Genomic DNA, 18,950 nt, shown 5'->3' with positions numbered 1-18,950 from the left:
CCTTCAGCTTGTCAAAATAAATGATCTTGCAGCACAAAAGTGTTCACTCTGTCAGACAATAAAGCACGTCGTTTCTTGGCTATCATTCAGAAAGTATTCCAGTGCTGTCAAACCCTTTTATGCTCTATATTTCTGTATACAATTTGACATCTATAGTGGCTAATATATAATTTTGTCCCTTGTAGTCTAATTGTTGTATAGTTTTCAGACCAGCTGTAATATCTTGAATGTATGCAAGGAATGGTAGGGATTTGGAAATCGCTTCAGTGAGACTCAGTCCCTGAAATAACATTTCTCTTGTCTCCATTTCACTGGAAGCCTTAAATCTTCTTGAGTGAAGTTGGTAAATGCACGTTTCATTCAACAAGGTCTTAAAATAATTTCCAAAATTACAGAGGAATGACACACCCAGATATCCCAGCTTCCTACCAGCACGTAAGCACAGCAGGGATTTGTAGATCCGTCTGACTCCGGGGGGTCGAGCATGTGACCCAATCTCTGTCCGTTTAGTTTATCTGGAACAAGGCCGTTGTAGAATTGAACATTCATGATTCCCAGGGAATTAAAAATGAGTGCACCAGATGTAGCAGCAAGCTTATCGCCATCTGTAGTCCTTGAGTATGACACAATACAAACGGGGGGGGGGGAATCTCAAATTTAACTTGGAAGTCAAGATAAATGAAAAAATTAGCAGTCAAGGGTCACAGTCCCTGTAGCGGGAATACAAGCATGATGCAGTGTTGGCAGTTTTATTCAAAAATCATGTGATACACGTTCATCCTCCTTCACTAGTAGTCGGCCAGCAGCACTCGGTCCATTCCATGACCCATTTCACCGGACCTCAAGGAATGTACACGAATCTTAGCTTTTCAGTTAAAAGGAGGTGCATTGATACAACAATCCAATCTCCTTGTCCACACCAGTTTGCGTTTTATGTGAAAGCGGTAAATTAAAACAGTAAAGGGGATGGACACAGGTTAGGTATTGTGCTTGACACCACATTCAAAACTTTAATAAAAGATAACTTTTCAAAATAAAAGTCATTTATTAATACAAACACACATTGTTACATACATCAACAGGAGAAGCATTCCACCAACTCAAAAGCCACATTGAGCAGAGACATGGATTTCCATCGGTACTGTGTGTATTTTTCCGAAATCTCCTCAGGGGTTATTAAAATAACTAGACCGTGTTAGGAGAGTTACAAAAGAAGCCAAAATTACAAGCGAAGAAAAATCTATCTACAAGCTTCAACTTGTTACACAAGGGGGAAAAAAAACAAAACAAAAACAAATGCAGTCGCCAGGCAACTCTTTATAAAGAACATCTTAGCTAGTGAGAAGAGTTTGTGGCATCAGCCATCATGGTCATTGATAAGGACTGGTAGCATATAGATGAATAAAAATAAAATATAAACACAAGACAGCACTGACCAGACCACTGACACAGACCATTTAACTCACCCCTGACATCATTTTGCCAACATGTGCTACACAAATCAAAAAGCACATTAACAGCAAACATGGAGGAAGGCAGAGAGCGCAGGCAAGCCACCGGTCACTTTCTTTGGAGGAGGAGGAGGAGGCTCGAAGCACTGATGTAGAATGCTGCTGAGCCATACAGTCTATCTGTACTGGTAATTCATGTTGGTGTCACCCTTGCTGTAGCCTACTGGGTTGTGGTACTGTGAGTGGTTACTGCCAAAACCCTGGTTTTCGCCGCCTCCCTGTGAGTTGTAACTGGTCTGGTTATTGAAACCTACAAAGAAAAGGCCAGACAGGAAAACACATAAAATATAAATGACATAAGAAGACAGTATTATGTTAAGAAGGTTAAAGTCTGTTGGGGCCTCTAGGATTCCTGAAAGGACAGGTCTTGCATTAAATCTTTGTGGACTGAAGGGGAAATCTGAATGCCAGTAACACCTGGGGTACTTTTACAATTGTAGTCCATTTGAAACAAACAAAAAACAGATGTGTGTGAAAAGGAGGACAGCCAGAAATATTCTCACAAAAGACTAATTGACAAACTTGAACTCTTAAGTTCCAGATATCTCACAAAAGGAGATTTCAGCAGAAGTTGAGGTCAGTCCTCTCCCTGGTGAGTTACAGTGTTTGTTTATCACAGTGTGCAGACAGCCCATAATAATCCTCTGTATTTTGGTTCACCTTCTGCACTTAGGGCAGTTTGTGCACTCACAGCAATGAAATTCCACTAGGGTTTGCTCAAAAACAGGCTAAGACCATTTGAAGGAGAGTCTTGGATTGCTTGTTTTGAGGCCCATTACTGCTTTCACAAAGAGCCCGGAAGAACCGAGCCAGGCTTCCATCCTTAGAACTGCCTAGATGCTAAGTTCTCAAAGCCTCCCATCTTATCATAAGACAATTTGAAAGCTATAAAGTGGAACATGGCATAAAATAGTAATTTAACTTTAATAATTATCCACACAAATGTCACATTCAAACGTTTCAAATGGCTGCAGTGAAAAGCCAGGTTAGATGCACGGACAACACACACGTCGTGTACTTTCATCCCTCATCACCACCACTTACATGCGGTATACGAGCAAATACTTTCAGTGAGAGTTCTCCCACGTCTATTACCACACATCCTCATCAGTCTTAGATAATCAGTGCGCTTGCAGTCTCAGTCGGACTGCTGCAAACACACGATCCCTGTGGCGACTCATACGTGAGGACTCGTGACCGGTATTTCTTGTGGTTGTTGCCGTTGTTACAGATTTCATGACCTGCTTTGCATCGACCACTTGATTGAATAAGATAAATAAGAGTGTGTCAAAGGCAGGATGTGTGACAGATTTCACACACACAATTTCAGCGGGACTGTGATTTATAAAAGGACACTTCTCTAAGTCGAGTGTATGAATGGTTGTGGGTTTTTTTTGTATGCCACTTTTGGTGTTTTTACATACATACACTTTCAGTATGAATCCTACTATTGACTGCTCTGAGACCTGCCTTACATGTATTGATGGGAGGACTACAGCATTGTGGTCTTGCACAGGACACTTTTTTGCAAATGTTTTTATAACACGGCTTCACCTAAACCAACTACATATTTGGTCACAGTTTAAAAATGTGGCCAGTTAGAGACAGGGTGGTAAGTCTGTATAATGAGAGTTTCTATTGTGGGCCCACTAATATTTGTTGTTAAAGTAAACACTTGTTACAGGAGTCTGCACCGCACCACCCAGTCACACCTGCTGCAAGCGGACGGCAGGTCGTGATGACCCGAAGAGCTACACCATCGCTGCCGTGACACTCTGTCAAACCAACCTCTGCTGTACATCACGTCACCCAAATTTAATTTGTCCAGTCCAGTGGTGGACTGCTACAAGTCTAGGTTTTGTGTCATAAACATGTAATCAAATGACATTTTCGCAAGAGACATTGATTTGACACTCGTTGTTGAATATAATGTGATTAACTCATAAGAAACTAAACCTTAAAGATTTAAAATCTTGAAAACTCCTTAACTCACCTTCATAATTGTAGTCCTGGCTAGCTCCTGCCCCCCCTGTCACCTGGCTGGGGTAGGCAGTGCTGTATGAGTATCCCCCTGTCCCCCCCTGGTTCTGGCTGAAAGTCTTCTTTCCCTGCCCGTAGCCCTGGCCATACTGGGTATAGGGTCCCTGCCCTGAAGGACTGGTGGACTGGTATCCCCCTGTGGATCCACCACTCACACCTGGGGGACCAGGAAATGGAGGTTTCCCTCCCTTGTGCATAGGTGGTTTCTTTTTGGGCATTTTAGCAGCAGAAGTGGCATTGTAAGCTCCATCATTCTGGTAGTAGGATCCATAGGAGCCTTGTGTTGATCCTGGGGTTGTGCTGGCCTGAGGGCCACCTGGTGGGATGCTAGATGCCACGGCTCCTCCATTTGTGCCACCGTTGTTGTAGTAACCTGGGGAATAACAGCATGGCACAGTCTTAAAATGTGCATCTGCGAATATTTTTGTATAATGTGCAAAACATTTGTGTCATGTAGACAAAAACGGAACCACACCAGTTAGTATAAAAGTAATGAATGGTGAAGTCACATTTATTCAAAAAACAAAAACATAAAAACAGCGAGAATGAAAAATTCTGTCTAATCGCAAACGAGAAGCAGACAGCCTCAGTTCATCAACACCTGACGCTGTTACAGATGAGATCACATGACAGCTGATCACCCGCTGCTTAAGAGCATCATGCATTCAGTATAGCCATGATTGAACAGTGTTGCTGATGACAGAATAACAGCAGATTCTTTAACAATAGCTATTTCTAAAAGCAAGACAAGTATATAAAAAAAAACAGCTTTATGATGGTTGAAAGTGACAGAAAGGCATTATAATCAAATAAAAGAATTCCTTAGTATTCTCATTCCATTGAACTGTATGGAGATGAGGATGTTGGGGTCTTGACAATAATCCAGAAGGCAGTATATGTTGTCCAGCTCCACGTTATCATGATCCAACATCTACAGTACTCAGCCCTGCAGACGTCCAGGTGTTGGGCTACATCCACAGCAGAGGTGACTTTTGGCTATATGCATGCAGTGGTGGATCATCTCCCCGAGGATGTAAGCTGACAGGCAAGATGGGGGGTTGCTTTATTCCCAGGGTTGTGGACTTGAAGGTGTTGAAGGGAGCTCTGGATGCAGCTGGAGCACTAGCGAGTATTTTGTCCATTTGTATTCTACATGATTGTTTTTTCTAAGAATGGGGAAGCTCTATTTCGCAAACTCTTGGTAGCCATAGCAGTCTGAGACAAAGTCACCTAAAGAGTGAGACAGGGCAGAGAAGGGGACAAAAAAATAAAATAAAAATTAGGTTTGTTTATTTGATTTTTTTCCTGCCATAAAGTGGCAAAAGATCATTTGGTCAGATTTCATTGAACATTTTTTAGATTTCTCTGCTCCTGTCACGCTCAGGTAGGTCAGTCCTCAGAACAGGCTGCCAGGGGTGCTCATAAGAAGAGGGGGATGGGCAAAAATGACATTAAATCCTGTGGCTTAAAGCAGAGAAATGTAAAATCACTGACTTGGGATCTTCCCAACATGTTCCATGACTAGAACTGGTTTGCTGAGAGAGTTTTCTAATACAAGGCTTAATTCCCTGATCAGGGTATTGTAACACAGATAAGAGCTTTTCCACAGTACACTCACACAGAGTTAAGATTTCTCACAGTGGAAAAAGCTTCAGTGAAGCCCAGAGAAAATTACAAATCCAGCCAAAACAAAATTCACAAAGAGTGAAATGAATACTCACTGTATCCGGAGTTAGCACTGTTCCCATAACCATATGTTCCGAAGCCACCTGGACGGATAAAATATTGTCATTACTGTTGATTCAACAGTACAGTCATGTCTGCTGATGTTTTTACCACAACATAGTGTGTGTGTGTGTGTGTGTGTGTATGTTCCAGTCCTTACCTCCTTGGCCATAGCCACCTCCATTATTGAAACCTCTACCCCGTCCACGACCTCTTCCTCCTCTCCCTCTACCTCTGAGTGTAGCAACATCTCCAGGGGCTCCCATCATGCCAAAGCCAGGGGCGTGCTAAACACAAAACCAACATGTAAATAGTGAATTTGTCAAACAAAAATCCTCTTTGTGAGGACAATCCTCATTTAAATCTGTGTAGATTGAAAATTTTACTGGTTGCTTACCATGGGTGGCACCTTTTTCTTTTTAGCAGCCTCAGCCACTGAGCCCTCAGGGAAGAGCCGCTCCAGAGCAGCCAGGGCAGCATAGGCCTTGGCCACTTTCTTATTGGAACCTGTCCCCTGGAACTTCTGGCCGTCAATCTCCACCTCCATGACAAAGCGCTTGTCATGGCTGCCTCCAGTCTCTGAGATAAGCTCGTACTTAAGGCCACGGCGCTTCTCATTCAGCTCCATCACAGGGTTCTTGCCATGTTTAGTCAGAATTGGTCCCTGCTGGCGAGCCGTCTGAGAGAAGAGGGAGGTAGCGGGCGAGATAAACAACAGACCTGCATATAGCTTCATGCAAATAATCTGCAATTGCAACACAAAAACGGGGGCTTTGTACCTCAACAGCATCAGCAGCATCTGCATTGGCTGTTCCTGTGGAAACAGCAGTAGTTTCAATAGGTGTTACTACTGGCTTCAGTTCTTCCACAGTGGTGGCTACTACTGCTTCTTCAGACTTGACTGGCTCGGCCGTCTTTACTTCCACTCCTGTTGGCAAACCCATGTCTTGAAGGACCTGCAGCAGTCCAAGCATAGTCATTGTGGTTTAGAAAATGCACAGATACTTCAATTCAAAAGAATTACGAGGAAAACCTGTGGAATTCAAAGCAATATTAAGAGTTAGCTAAGGTTGTCAAGCTAATTTATACGGGCATAGTGTCAACTACACATAAGCCCTCAGCGAAGGAGCGTGCTTGATCGTAAAACGAAGGCAAAAAATATGACAAATCTGTCATCTGCAGGAATGTTGATATAAAATGTTGGTGTCACGATTACTGCCAGAGAAAATATCCTGATTTATGATTTTATCAATGACAGCAGAATATTCAAACATCAAAATTTGACTTAAAGGCTTTTGTAAAGTACTGTACTCAGTCTGATTCTTATAGGAGGTGACTAGCTTGCCTCCTTAGTTTGAAGGTCGACACAGTATTTCACTTTACCAGTAAGAAAGTTCCACCTTCAACTTCTGTGCCAACAACTACGATCACTCAGGCTTTTCAAAGCAAAACTTTTTATAGCTCTGGTCCTCAGACTCAGCCACAATGGAGCTTGTGTGTATTTGTCATTTTCGTAACACCGTATCTCGCTAATTCAAGTTTAAGCTATTTTAATTCAAATTAATCATATTCCATTATGAGGTTAGTCATCATTTAAATCAACTGACAGTCTTACAATTACCAAAAAACTCTGCTCACCTTTACAGCTACATGCAGCTTGGCGGTACGTTTGGATGGACCAGAAGCTTCAAAGGTCTTGCCATCAACTTCTACTGCCATAGTGAAGACAGGAACGTGAACTGGCCCGGTCTGGGATATTAGCTTGTACTGGAGACCAGGCTTCAGCTGATTGAGTCGCATCAAAGCATTCATAGCCTGGGGAGGTTCCGCCTTCTCCTCTGCAGCTGATTAACAGGAAAGGAAAAAGGAATAAGACGATGCGACCTATGATTGAAATCTGGTGAACTGAAGGTGGCCCTCCCACTATGATGGATTTGAACTAACACAGACCTCCACCATTGACTACATGTGCAGATTCTGTGAGTTATCATCACTGATAACATGACCCTGCAACACATGTCATTATTTAGTCTCTGGAACAAAGATCCTATTTATCACAGCTCTTCATGGAAGGAGGGTCTGTGCTGCAACACTGGTTGTGATGACTGCCAAGGGAAATTTACTGGCTTGAATATCACTTTCTTCCCAACTATCTAGGAGAATGAACAATGACTACACTTGTTGCTTAAAGAGGGAAAAATCCCTCCACACAACCCCACAACAACAGCACAGCACAGTAACAAAAGACCTTCAAAGTAACAATTGTCTTTGCCAACTCATTCAAATCTTGCAAGGCCACAGAAGGTTCAGTTGGAATAACCACAGTGAAGTGAGCTTCACCTGTAAAAACTTACATTTCTTCTGCAGCTTTTTCTTCTTCTTATTGGGACTCTTATCATCTAGTCCCTCCTCTTCCTCGATGGGCCTTTTCATTGGTGGGGCATATGCTGTACTGGGTGGGATTTGCACTGAATCACAGAAACACAAATTTGTCCCATAATCATACAAAGCCCCTTCATGTATTGCATCTACAACAGAGACTGTAGGCAAGCTTGGTTTACCTGTGTAATCAACGGGAGTCTCACTACGGGGTTTTTTGGGCATCTTAGAGGGGAGGGGATCCATTCCTAGCACTTTGTGAAGCTGTCCAAAAGCTGACAGCCTTAAGGCATGCTGAAGATACACCAGTTAGCATGAATTTCACATTTATTGGACTGTGACACACTCACAACAACAAATTCGTATCTTACTTGTGCACTTGATGTGATGTCTTCTCTCTGCTGGCGGTCCAAGTGACCGATTGCATCTGTGGGCTCCTTCTCGCATGGATCACATATTCCAGCACCATCTATGACAGAGAGACATTTTTTTCTTTTTTTCAGCTGCGATGAAGTGATCTCCATCATAGAAATCAAGTTGAACACCTAAAATGAAAATCATATAGTTAAATAACATCTAGAGAGTAAAGACACAACTCATACCTGCCATGAGGATTCCTGAAGCCAGACACTCTAAAACTCTGCGAAGAGCTTCTCCTGCCCCCATGGACCGTTTTCCTGTCCAAATGGCTTTCTCACAGATCAGCTCCAGTGGCTGCACAGCAGGAAAGAGAGGGAGACACTTTGATCGCGGGTGCTATTCTAAAGCTCAGTCACTGACAAATTTTAGGTCACTGCCTTAGAGTACGTCCACACCATGCCGGGTAAATTTGTTGAGACACTGCGCCTCTACTTTTCACCCTTCAACCAGAACAAAATGGCGCATGACAAAATGTTAAGAAAAATATTGAGCCGTTGCTCATCAATGATGCAAGCTGATGGTGATGAGAAGAAAGTAACCTTTGCTGCAACATCAGCTGAGATGGAAAAAAATCATATTTCATACTTTCTGACAACTACAAAAACGTAAAGGAGAGGCCAAATGAGACAAAATTCAGCAGCATTAAAGCACAGTGTAAGTGGTAAAGGCATGTCTGGCTGAACAACTGGTTACACAGCAAAGTAACAGCCTGTGGCTGCAGCTGCCTCACAATTAGTTTGTTACATTGACAACTGCTAACATCTGCCACAAATGAAGAATTGAGGAGACGCTGTCAACTATGGCAGCACGTTCATCTTTATCATGACATACACATATCCAGCATTCACACAGCTGGATGTGCCAGGTCGTTGGCAAATGAAGTAAAATCATGCTGCAGCTTCTTGGCTGCTTGGGGGGGGTTAGGGGCCACATGTATCATATTTCAGGGGTGCTTGAGTGTGACTGACATGTAGGTTCTGCAAGCACAGTGCTCAGCTAAAATCATGACCATTCTTGATCAGTTCATCAAAGTAGAACACGCCTCTGCTCAAGCAGTCGCTGACATCACACACTGCAACTTGGAAACATTTGCTTGTGACACAGAACCATTTTCCACTGTTAATGAAGATGAAGGTTTAAAAAATGATTTGGGTGTTTAAAAAAAACAATGTTAATCATTTATTTTATATTTTATTTTTCACTTAGGTTTCCATCCCCATCCTCCATCACAGGTCAACGCAGTCATTTGCAGTATGGACTGCCTTGTAAACATCTACTGCTGTGAGATGCTGATGAAAATATTAACCCCAAGGAGATTTTCACTCACCCAGCCACAGAGCGGAGCCCATGATGGAACGCGGGCACAGAGGTCCCTCAGGATTCGGATGACGATGACACAGGAGCGCAGTCCATTCGCTCTGGCCTGGGGACACAAGCAGGGCAGGGGGAAGGTGGAGGGGGGCATGAGGAGGACAAGCACCTTTAAGTCAAATAGGAAGACTAAAGAGGGCATGATGCAAGTAGATCCATTTATGAAAATAAATCAAAATGAAGCCACACACACTAGAACAGCTTAGCTTTGTCATTAAGGAAAGAAATACTGAAGAAATACTCTATCATACTGTTGGAAGACCCTACTCATAATCACGTTCATGGAGTAAGTCACCTAACAGCATGACTGATGGTACAGTATAATTAAAAAACAACACATTAAGGAAAAAGTGTAAACAAAGCCACATCAAACTTAATTGCAGCTTTTATGAGAGAACCATTTCAAAAAGGCTTGTGTGTACTGTCATTAGAAGGGGTGACGGTTAACTCAGTGACAGGAAAATACTACCCTAGGTGCAATATTCCTGATGATTCTGTGGTTCAAAAGTTAACACAAACAGCCAGAGAGCAGGGAGAGTTGAGGCCACATACTCTACAAAAACAAGCTGCAGAGATGGAGCTCTGATTGCTTAAGTGTGACAGCCAAAGATGACACGGGCTTACTAGCAACACTTTTCACTACAAAAATAAACAATAACACAAAAAAAACACCTTCCATTCAAATCTACAAGAGGTGCTCTACAAGTACCTTGAGTCACATGAAAAACGACGACTACGACTCACACCAACATTTTAGAAATATTGCACCTGGATACCTTGTTAGACCCAAATATTTTTGCTCGTCTGAATTAAGAAGCAGTTGTTGATTGCCAGCAGGAATAATGAACTGATGGACTGAATAGCAGCAGCAAACTTCTTATAAAAATAAAGGCAGTTATTTTAAAACCAGTTAAGTGAGCAAAGCAACTCTACAACAGTGTAATGACAAAGATTTCCTATGAAACAAACATCCAAATCATCAAATGTTGCTACAGGGAGAACACTCCAGAAGAATACATAAAGAAAAAAAACAACAACAACACATAAAACACCCAAATTAAAGACAAAAGAACACAGAGCATAAAACAAAACTACTTCTGTTTTAGAGACAAATAAAGACAAGATCCAAACCTGGAACCACTTAGCGTGGCGGAGAGACGCCAAGGCAGTTAGGCATTTCTGCCTGTCCAGAACATCCGGGGGATCGTTGACTGAAAGCGTTTCTATTGGCAGGTGGAATAAGAAGACAAGGTACAGTTTGACCAAGGGGAGTTCTGTCAGCCGGCCAGGGGGAACACAGGCAGCTTTCCCAAACCACAGGCAGGAGGGGTAAGGGGAGGGGGACCCCTCCATTGGAGAATCACCAAAAACTCTCAAACTCCCAGTTCAAGTTTGGCACAGGCCATTGAAAAATATTCAGACTTAAAACCCACCAGAGAGACAGTAATATTAAGTGGGAAGTGACTTGTTAAAGGGATAATTGGGAGTATCAAACAGGAGGCTGTCGCTCCATGGTTGCTTCATTTTCAGGGCTTTTCTTTTCTGGCGTTAACAGGAGATAGAGCCCCTCCCCTCTGCCCCTATTCTGGGTACACTGCACTTTGCCCCTTCCGAGACAGAGAGCGGCCAGTTGGTCAAAGGTCCAGCGTCCCTAAAAATTGACAAAACTAGAAGGCTTGACAGAGAGAATCAGAATTGGAACCACAGGTAGAAGTTATCAGATGCACAAAAGGTGGGTATCAAAACAAACAAGTCCACACTGCAGCAAAACTGATGGCTGAATAGGGACCCCAAATCGGAGTCACTGTTGGCTCGGGGATACAGATAAGGTCAAGGTTCAACACCTGCTGAAATGATTGACACTGATGGGAGCTCGTAAAAAGAAAACTAACAAAAATCTGACTCACTAAAAAAGATGGAAGATTATATGCCTATTTATTGCATTATTTACAACCTGTCTACTTGGGACAATGCCAGGGGTTTTGAGATAAACACGAAAAACTCAAGTGCCACTTGTCATTATCTGCAACCCCAAGCCTTCCCTGCAAGGAACATCAAAGACAGTCAACAGCCCACTTCTGGGTCGACCAAACAAAAGCAGTTTCATGATATGTCGTGCTACTCATTTTTGCTGCAATGCAAACCGTTCATCATCAATGATAAAACACATGCAAACAAAGTGGTCTCTCTTTTTGTATTTGGTTAAATTCTCAGTAAGCCTTCATTGCATTGGTGCATTGCATCCCCTCATAAGGGGGCAGAGAAAGCCATGTCTCCAGCAGTCAATAAACTACCTGCCCTATACTGTATATTGGGCCATCAAAAATGTACAATTACATTACATGGAACTATGAGAGTGTCTAGAGAGCTATAAGCATAGCACAGTTTCATTATGTGGCGGTGCATTCTTGTCCCCTAGCTCCATTGAAGGCCCAATAAACAATATCTGTCTTGCCTTGTTGCCTGCCTGGCCTCCCTGGTGGAGGGAGGAGGGGTGGGGGCACTAAAGAAACATTGAGGTCCTGTTGAGCTTACCCCCTGCAGCAGCCCTCTCTATCTCCTCACGAACCAAGGGAGATGTCAGATTAATTGTGAGGGTGAGAGGGGACTCCTTGGCGTTCTTGATGACGATGCTGGCCTCTCGCACATTCTGGGTAACAACGTACTTGTCTTCTGTGACAAGCTGCAAAAGAGTCAAAAGTGTCAAGAATCCGACGAAAGCAGATGTGTTTTCATTAACAAGAAATTTTATTGTTAACCACAAGTTTTCCAGACACAGTATTACAGGATGTAACTTATCAATTACTGCACCATAAAAATCTGGTATGGATGTGTGTGAATAAAAAAATAAAGATTTTAAAATTGAATTTAAAGGTGAATTTGAAAAGGAGAAATAGTTACATTTACAAACGTCATGAATAGTTTTCCAGCCCCCTCTACATACACAGGTTTTCTTACGTCTTTTTCCAATTTCACCTAAAACACCTAACTTGATTAAAAGCTTCCAATTTCATTTTCAAAGCTTGTTCATGTGTTCCTTTAAAAACTGCTGGATGTATCATTATCTGACTATCATCTGAAAACAATGACGTGACAGTTGTGAAATTTTGCCTCACACTAATGTGGCAGGTCATGTCTCACCTTCAGCTGTGTAACCAGATTTTCTGACACTTTCTTCAGTAGACTGATGGTGGGCTTGTCCTTACAGAGGAGCACCAATTCCAGGTCCAGGTCTCCCTTCAGTAGCAAGCCCTTAGCGACCAGGCCCACCCTCATCACACCACGTAAAGAGCGGGTGGCTTGTTCTTTGTGCTCGCTGTAGAATGGGGAAGACAGGAGCTGTGATGTATTTTCACTGTAAATGCAAGGCTGTGACAAACACCCTACAGCAGTGGTCCCCAAACTACGGCCCGCGGGCCGGATACGGGTCACCTCCACATTTGGCCCGCCCCCCTCTGATAGCAGAGACGCATTTAGATTTTTTTTTTCCATATATGTGTAGTTGTAGTTGATAATAAAGTTTGGCTTTTGCAATAAAATGTTCCTTAACCATGAACTGTTTTCATCATGAACTATTAGTTAGTAACTGTTTCATACACGCATAGAACATGACATTCTATTCCACCCTTCCACAGTCTGTGCCCCTATCTGGCAACCCCAAGAAAAAAAATCCTAGACCCAAACCCAGGAGGGTTATTTGGTAGTGTTATTATATATTGCCTGACTTTTTTCTGTGAAGAACCCCGAGAGGGTTATTTGATTATTATTGATTTCATAAATAGTGTTATTATTTATTTAAGAAATAGTGTTATTTATTTCCTGACTTTCTTCTGTGAAAAACCCAGAGAGGGTTATTTGGTTATGTGTAGCTTTCTGGAAAACAATACACTTTTACGTTCAGGCACACTTTTTCTGTTACAAACCATCAGAGACGGAAAAAGTTATGTGGCCCTCACAGGAAAAAGTTTGGGGACCCCTGCCCTTCAGCATGTCTAAATAAAATTCATGCAAAAGAATACATGAGGAAGGCTCCTTGTCTGAACAATGGAAAACAGCCACATAACTAAGCCCAGTGTGCATCTACAAAAGGAACATGAGTAATAAAATGCCCTACACTTCCTAACCTCTCCTTCTCTGCGTCGGTGCCGTCAGCGTCAGATTTAGTAGTTCCCTTCTCCTGCTTATCCAGCCAGTCGGAGACAGCTTTGAGGGCTCGTTCTGTGTGGGATACCATGTTCTGTACACTTTCCAGTTCCTCCTGGGTTGGATAGATGGCAGAGTGTTTGGCCATAGCATGGCGGTCATCATTCATAAAGACACGCATGTTGCGGTGGCGCATTGGGGGCTAGGAGAGAAAAGAAACAAGATTATGAATCGAACGAAACACCAGAGAGGATGTGAACATACATCATCACATTTGAGTCTGAGGGATGCAAGCCATTGAATTTTTGTCAACATTTTCCACAGATTTAGGCTTACATACAGTATAAACTGATGTTGATGTCATCTGTATAAAAAAACAATTCATGATATTCACTTCTTGTACATAATGAAAAATACAAACATCGTGAATTTAAAAATGCAAAACTTTTCTTTTATTCCAAAACAACGGGAAAAACACATTTAAAATGTATTTATTGTTTTAAAAGGAGAAGACACTGGCATGATAATTATCTAATAAAAAAAAACTGACTTATGTTTGCTGATGACATGACCATAATATGCTACATCCCTAGTCTTAGTGCATAACAGGACGCAGTTGAGAAGAATGATTTTTAACTCTGACAAAGGTGAGGAAAAACTGGACATATTCCCATAAAGCATCATCTTCCCCTCACTGTGCTGGGACTTGGTCATTAAGATTTATCCAGCACAGACATGTCTCACACAGCAGGATTACTCAAATAACTGGACAGAATAAAACCCAGTGTAGCAATTATCAGATTCCAAAATGTTCTACATTTTACAGAGAACACATATTCAACTAATCTATGAAAGCTTTCTCTGTGAAACAGGCCCGACATGAGAAAAGTTCCTGTCAATATTAAACAGTTCCACTTAATTATACTGCCTTTATCACTCAGTTGCCAGAGATCAATCAATTAAGATGGTGAGTAACAAGGCCTGACATCCAGACAAAGCTTGTAACACCAGTGATTACACAAGGAGAGAGTATGTGCGGGCAGCCAAAGCTAATTTAGAAGAGAGCAGTGATGTGGAAGCTACAGCTTGTGTTCCTAAAGCCCAGGGCAGACTGGAACGGCAAATCGCTGGCACCATTCCCATGACTTAAATCAGATGTGACAAATCTATTCGTCCTTTCTTCAATGTTCTTTAACAAAAAAGGTCAAAAGTCATGTCCTTCGGCTGTCAAAGACATAAATGCACATAGATGCACAACTTCAAATAATACTGAGACATAAATTAAATCATTACCATTGGTATTCTAGAGACTGAGTGGTCTCGTATATCCCGTGAACAACAGTGTTAAAAAAGTTATTAATGGCAGCAGGTGACAATGTTGCACTCCGTCTCTAAATGGAAGAAAAAACACATTTTTAAAATAACTTAACAGCAGGGCAGATTTTAAATGTAACCGTGGGCAACACGACAGCCAAATGACAATTAAGCTATGAACAACAATGGATAAATGGGTGGAACATTTAAAGCTTGATCTGTAGATATGCAATATACCAAAGTAGGTCAATTGCATGAAAAGGGCAAGACATTTGACACTCAACTCCTGAACTGTTTATCAGAGAGAAATGTCCCCACTGGCCAAAAACCACTACGGTCCACATCTAGCTTTGGTCTGAGATGGAAAGACTTTTTAAATGGCATTCAATGCCCATTGCCCAATCTAATGACCCTGCAGTAGACAACTATTTATCAGCTCCCGCTCCAAATGGCATTAATGGGAACAAAAATTTACAGCTTACGTCTTCCTGTTACCTTTGTCATTTTGCACACAAACACAATGTCTGCTGAACTGACTTCCTTTACTATGTGGTTAATTGATTCCATAATCCATCTATACCAAGATAAAGTGTTTTATGTGGGTAAAGCAAAGTATGCCTGGCAACAGAGAAAGATTTTATGGTACAACAGATCACTACAGCATCCCCCAGTTTTTGAGTTTCTATTTAATCCTGAGGGGAATTCCATGGTGGAAATGCCTATTGGGTGCGTTTCCAGCGAATAAACTACACAAGCAATGACCACTGAAGATGACAATGTAGCATACGTTAAACATGGCTGTGGCAGCAGCTGAGAGGAGAATGTTACAGAAATTCTCCCTTAAACAAAGACAGACAGTGTCAAATCAAAATCAATGAGTACATTTAATGATTCTTTGCAGTCTTACAGAGCCTGGTCCGCAGAGTGGAAGAGCGAAAAATATCTTCTGCTCTCAGGTACTTACACACGACAATGAAGACAAGCTTGGAAGTTTCACATTTGGGGGTGTAACTCCAAACACCAATTCCTTTTACTGCATCAGATTCTCTTGAATCTCCATTTGATTAGAGCATCCTGGACATTCTGATTTTATCAATCGTGAACTCTGAACAATCCTGCATGTGTTCAAATTCTGACCCTGACAGGCCCAAACCATGCTTGTAGGTGAGATGGCAAACTACGCCATTATAAACACTTTTAGAACTTTAAGAAAAGCTTTCTCGAAGTACATCTTATTTTCAACCTGGCAATGACACAGTACACTTTCAAACTTTTAAGTTTAAAAGTCATTTTTGACAAAACTAACAATATAATGATAAAAAAATACTTCACTGCCATCCTCAGCTTTAGGCCCTGGAAAAATTTGTCACGCAGCTTCCTTTGGTTGCAACAGCTTTTGAACAGATCTTACAGCGAGCAATAGTTTGTTCTAAGGCCGACGCAAGAAAACCGAACCGATTCCATATAACAGATGTAGCGTCACCTTACTTGAGTATAATATATATATATATATATACATACACACACACACACATACATATGTAGTTATATAGTTAACATAACCGTGTAGAGCATTGCAGTGCATTATTTCCACTTTTGACACTCGAGTGTAAAAAAAAAATCGATCATAAAAAATGAATCGATGTATCGCAAACGTCTAGTTTTTATGTGCTTGTGTATTCAGTGGAGGGTGCTTGACTCCTCTCATATCATGCTCCACAGTAACCCCACAGAGTGAGGGTTAAGTAGTGTACTGTACTAAAAAGAGCGCATACTAGACTAAAATCTTGTTGTGTCTGTCACGCTTCACTGATATTTTCACTCCAGCATCACACGAAGAAAGTTAGGATAACCTAGTCCGGCTATCAGTTCAACAGGTGGGGAAACCCGGCTGTCGCATCTGTTGAAAACTGTTGGCAAAACTACTTTGTGTGTGTGTGTGTGTGTGGGGGGGGGGGGTTCTGATAACTTATTACCAAGATGCATTAAAAGAAGGAAAAAACAAATATATTAAGCAACACTTACAGATACAGATAGAAGAACAACTTCATTACTAGATCACGTCTTGACTACTCTTCATTAAAGTACTCATTGCACTGGCTGTGTACTGTTAAATGAGGTGTATACTTCCAATCCTCGTCAAGCATTATTAAACTGTTTTACATGAACAGAGGTGAATATTAGGGGGAGGAGATGTACCGTTGATTTCTATGCACAATAACCATCGTGGATGTCTGACAGCTCCACTGAGTGACCTCTGGTGATACGAGGCGTAACTATTGTTGGATGGCAACATAGAAAAATGTGATCACGGATACAGCAGGGTCTCAACTGTGACACACACACAATGCTTCGATTGTATTTTTTGTTAAAAGACAAGACAACCCGGAGTGTTGTTTCTGAACCAATAATTAATGCATTGCCAACAAGTTGCTGAAGGGTGACACGAGGCAAACACGACCTGCGGCTGCAGTGAAAATCCTAGCAACAAGCTCCTGTGGCACCCATTAAACTAAATTCTGAACATTACTTGGGAGGAATTTTCACAAATGACTTACATGATCCAAGACCCATCGGCTTCTCAAGGGGAATTTAAAAGCAGACGCCATTTTAATTCGGTACAAGTACTGACTGGCAGCTAACGTTTGCTAACAACCCCCTTAAACCTCCTCCACCGTTACAACATGCACCGCCCCGACACCAAGCTACGGTGAAAAGGGACGTAAACTACTTATTATATTTTTCAAGAGGAGAAATAACACAACGTGTAAACATTACACTGGGATATTGGTGAGTTGACCCTTGGATACCAAAATGGTCGAAGAGACCCGGACCCTATTGAATCTAGTAACGTTAGCCTAGCAGGCTAGCTTAGCTGAACAAAGCAACATTGATCAATTTCCCAAGCTAATAGGAAGACGTTAGAACACTGCTGATCTCCGTTTGTTCCATTGGTGTGCAACTGACATTTCATTAGTGATGGCTTGGAACATGTCCTTTTCAATTACTTACCGTGGTATCCTTGTTATAATCGTAGGTGAGTGTTACACATCGAGAATGGAGTGCCCCCCCCCGTATCACCCTCTGTAGCAGGAGCACCAAAGGAACGCCCACGATTATGTTTATTGGAGGAAGAGTGTGTTGCTGTTATTTCAGCCAATCAAAAAAGGAGATGCTAAATTGAGTTGTTGTGCGTGTTTGAAATGTCTCTTTTCAGCAGCGGACTCATTTTCTGAATAGGAGAAGTCGTATGTAAATGATGTTACACGTAGATAATCACATCATTGTGTATAAAATCCCTTTGGGCCTCCTGATAAGATATTTGAAAACCGCGTTGATAAAAACACAATCAAATACACAGAATTCATATCGCAGCTTATAAATATTTTATACATAATTCATTCCTATGCAATGGAATCAAACACATAAACATAATACAGTTTATGTTTAAAGGAAAAGGTGTAAAAAGGCGTTTGTAATGACTTGATTTTAATTTCTTGCATTTATCAATTTGGGCAGTGAGAAGAACTAGAAATACAAAAATTCATATAATTTTTTTATTGTAAGCATGAACCACAGGGGTAGATGTTTGGGGTGGTATCATTCCAGATGATGGGTTTATTGTTGACAATAATGTTGGCCAAGACCTCAACTGCTGATTCTCGTCAATATCAGCAACATGTGGCTGTGCATTATTTATATGGGTTGATTTTTCTATATATTTAGTTTATCTAGTTAGTGTTTCAATAAGCTTTCATTCTGTATGTAGTCTGATGTTGGGTTGTTTACCTAGGACCGTTGTTTTTCCACAAGTCTGCTGCGTGTGCTTGCATAAGCAAGACTTTACTTTTATGCTGTTAGTGTCTTTTTATATCCTATGTCTTGCAGCAAGACCAATTGCCCTCTGGGAACACATAAAAGTCAAGCAGACACACACATAGATCTTCTGTCCAAAAGTCATCCATGACTTCTTGTACGGCTATGCTCAGATGAGCTCATACAATTAAGGATGAATGAGGGAATGCTGAAAGCATTTTGACACTTATA

The 18,950-nt window shown here is 41.6% G+C and overlaps 1 protein-coding gene across 5 annotated transcripts; it reads right to left on the bottom strand.

Annotated features, from left to right (window-relative positions):
- Positions 1-982: 982 nt before the first annotated feature.
- Positions 983-18,054, bottom strand: ilf3b (interleukin enhancer binding factor 3b). Of its 5 annotated transcripts, none has more exons than XM_086184053.1 (18): positions 17,916-18,035; positions 14,883-14,980; positions 13,571-13,791; positions 12,588-12,762; positions 11,982-12,129; positions 10,578-10,669; positions 9,403-9,498; positions 8,258-8,369; positions 8,027-8,124; positions 7,838-7,949; positions 7,631-7,744; positions 6,915-7,120; positions 6,056-6,232; positions 5,674-5,955; positions 5,437-5,563; positions 5,273-5,320; positions 3,505-3,924; positions 983-1,761 (listed from the first exon to the last, which is right to left on the bottom strand). In XM_086184053.1, exons 2-18 carry the CDS (start codon positions 14,883-14,885, stop codon positions 1,628-1,630), a joined length of 2,565 nt encoding a protein of 854 aa, XP_086040179.1. In that variant the 5' UTR covers positions 14,886-14,980; positions 17,916-18,035; the 3' UTR covers positions 983-1,627. The 5 variants fall into 5 exon arrangements, with proteins under 5 accessions (XP_086040179.1, XP_086040181.1, XP_086040182.1 ...); XM_086184055.1 differs by lacking the exon at positions 17,916-18,035 and adding an exon at positions 17,462-17,716; XM_086184056.1 differs by lacking the exon at positions 14,883-14,980 and having other exon boundaries at positions 17,916-18,054.
- Positions 18,055-18,950: the final 896 nt, after the last annotated feature.

This window comes from Aulostomus chinensis, chromosome 18, assembly GCF_037954235.1.
Source record: "Aulostomus chinensis isolate RoL2024-O1b breed Wild chromosome 18, RoL_Achi_v1.0, whole genome shotgun sequence".
NCBI classification, from domain to species: Eukaryota; Metazoa; Chordata; class Actinopteri; order Syngnathiformes; family Aulostomidae; genus Aulostomus; species Aulostomus chinensis.
Note: the sequence above shows the minus strand (reverse complement) of the source record. Positions and strands in the feature narration are given on the sequence as shown.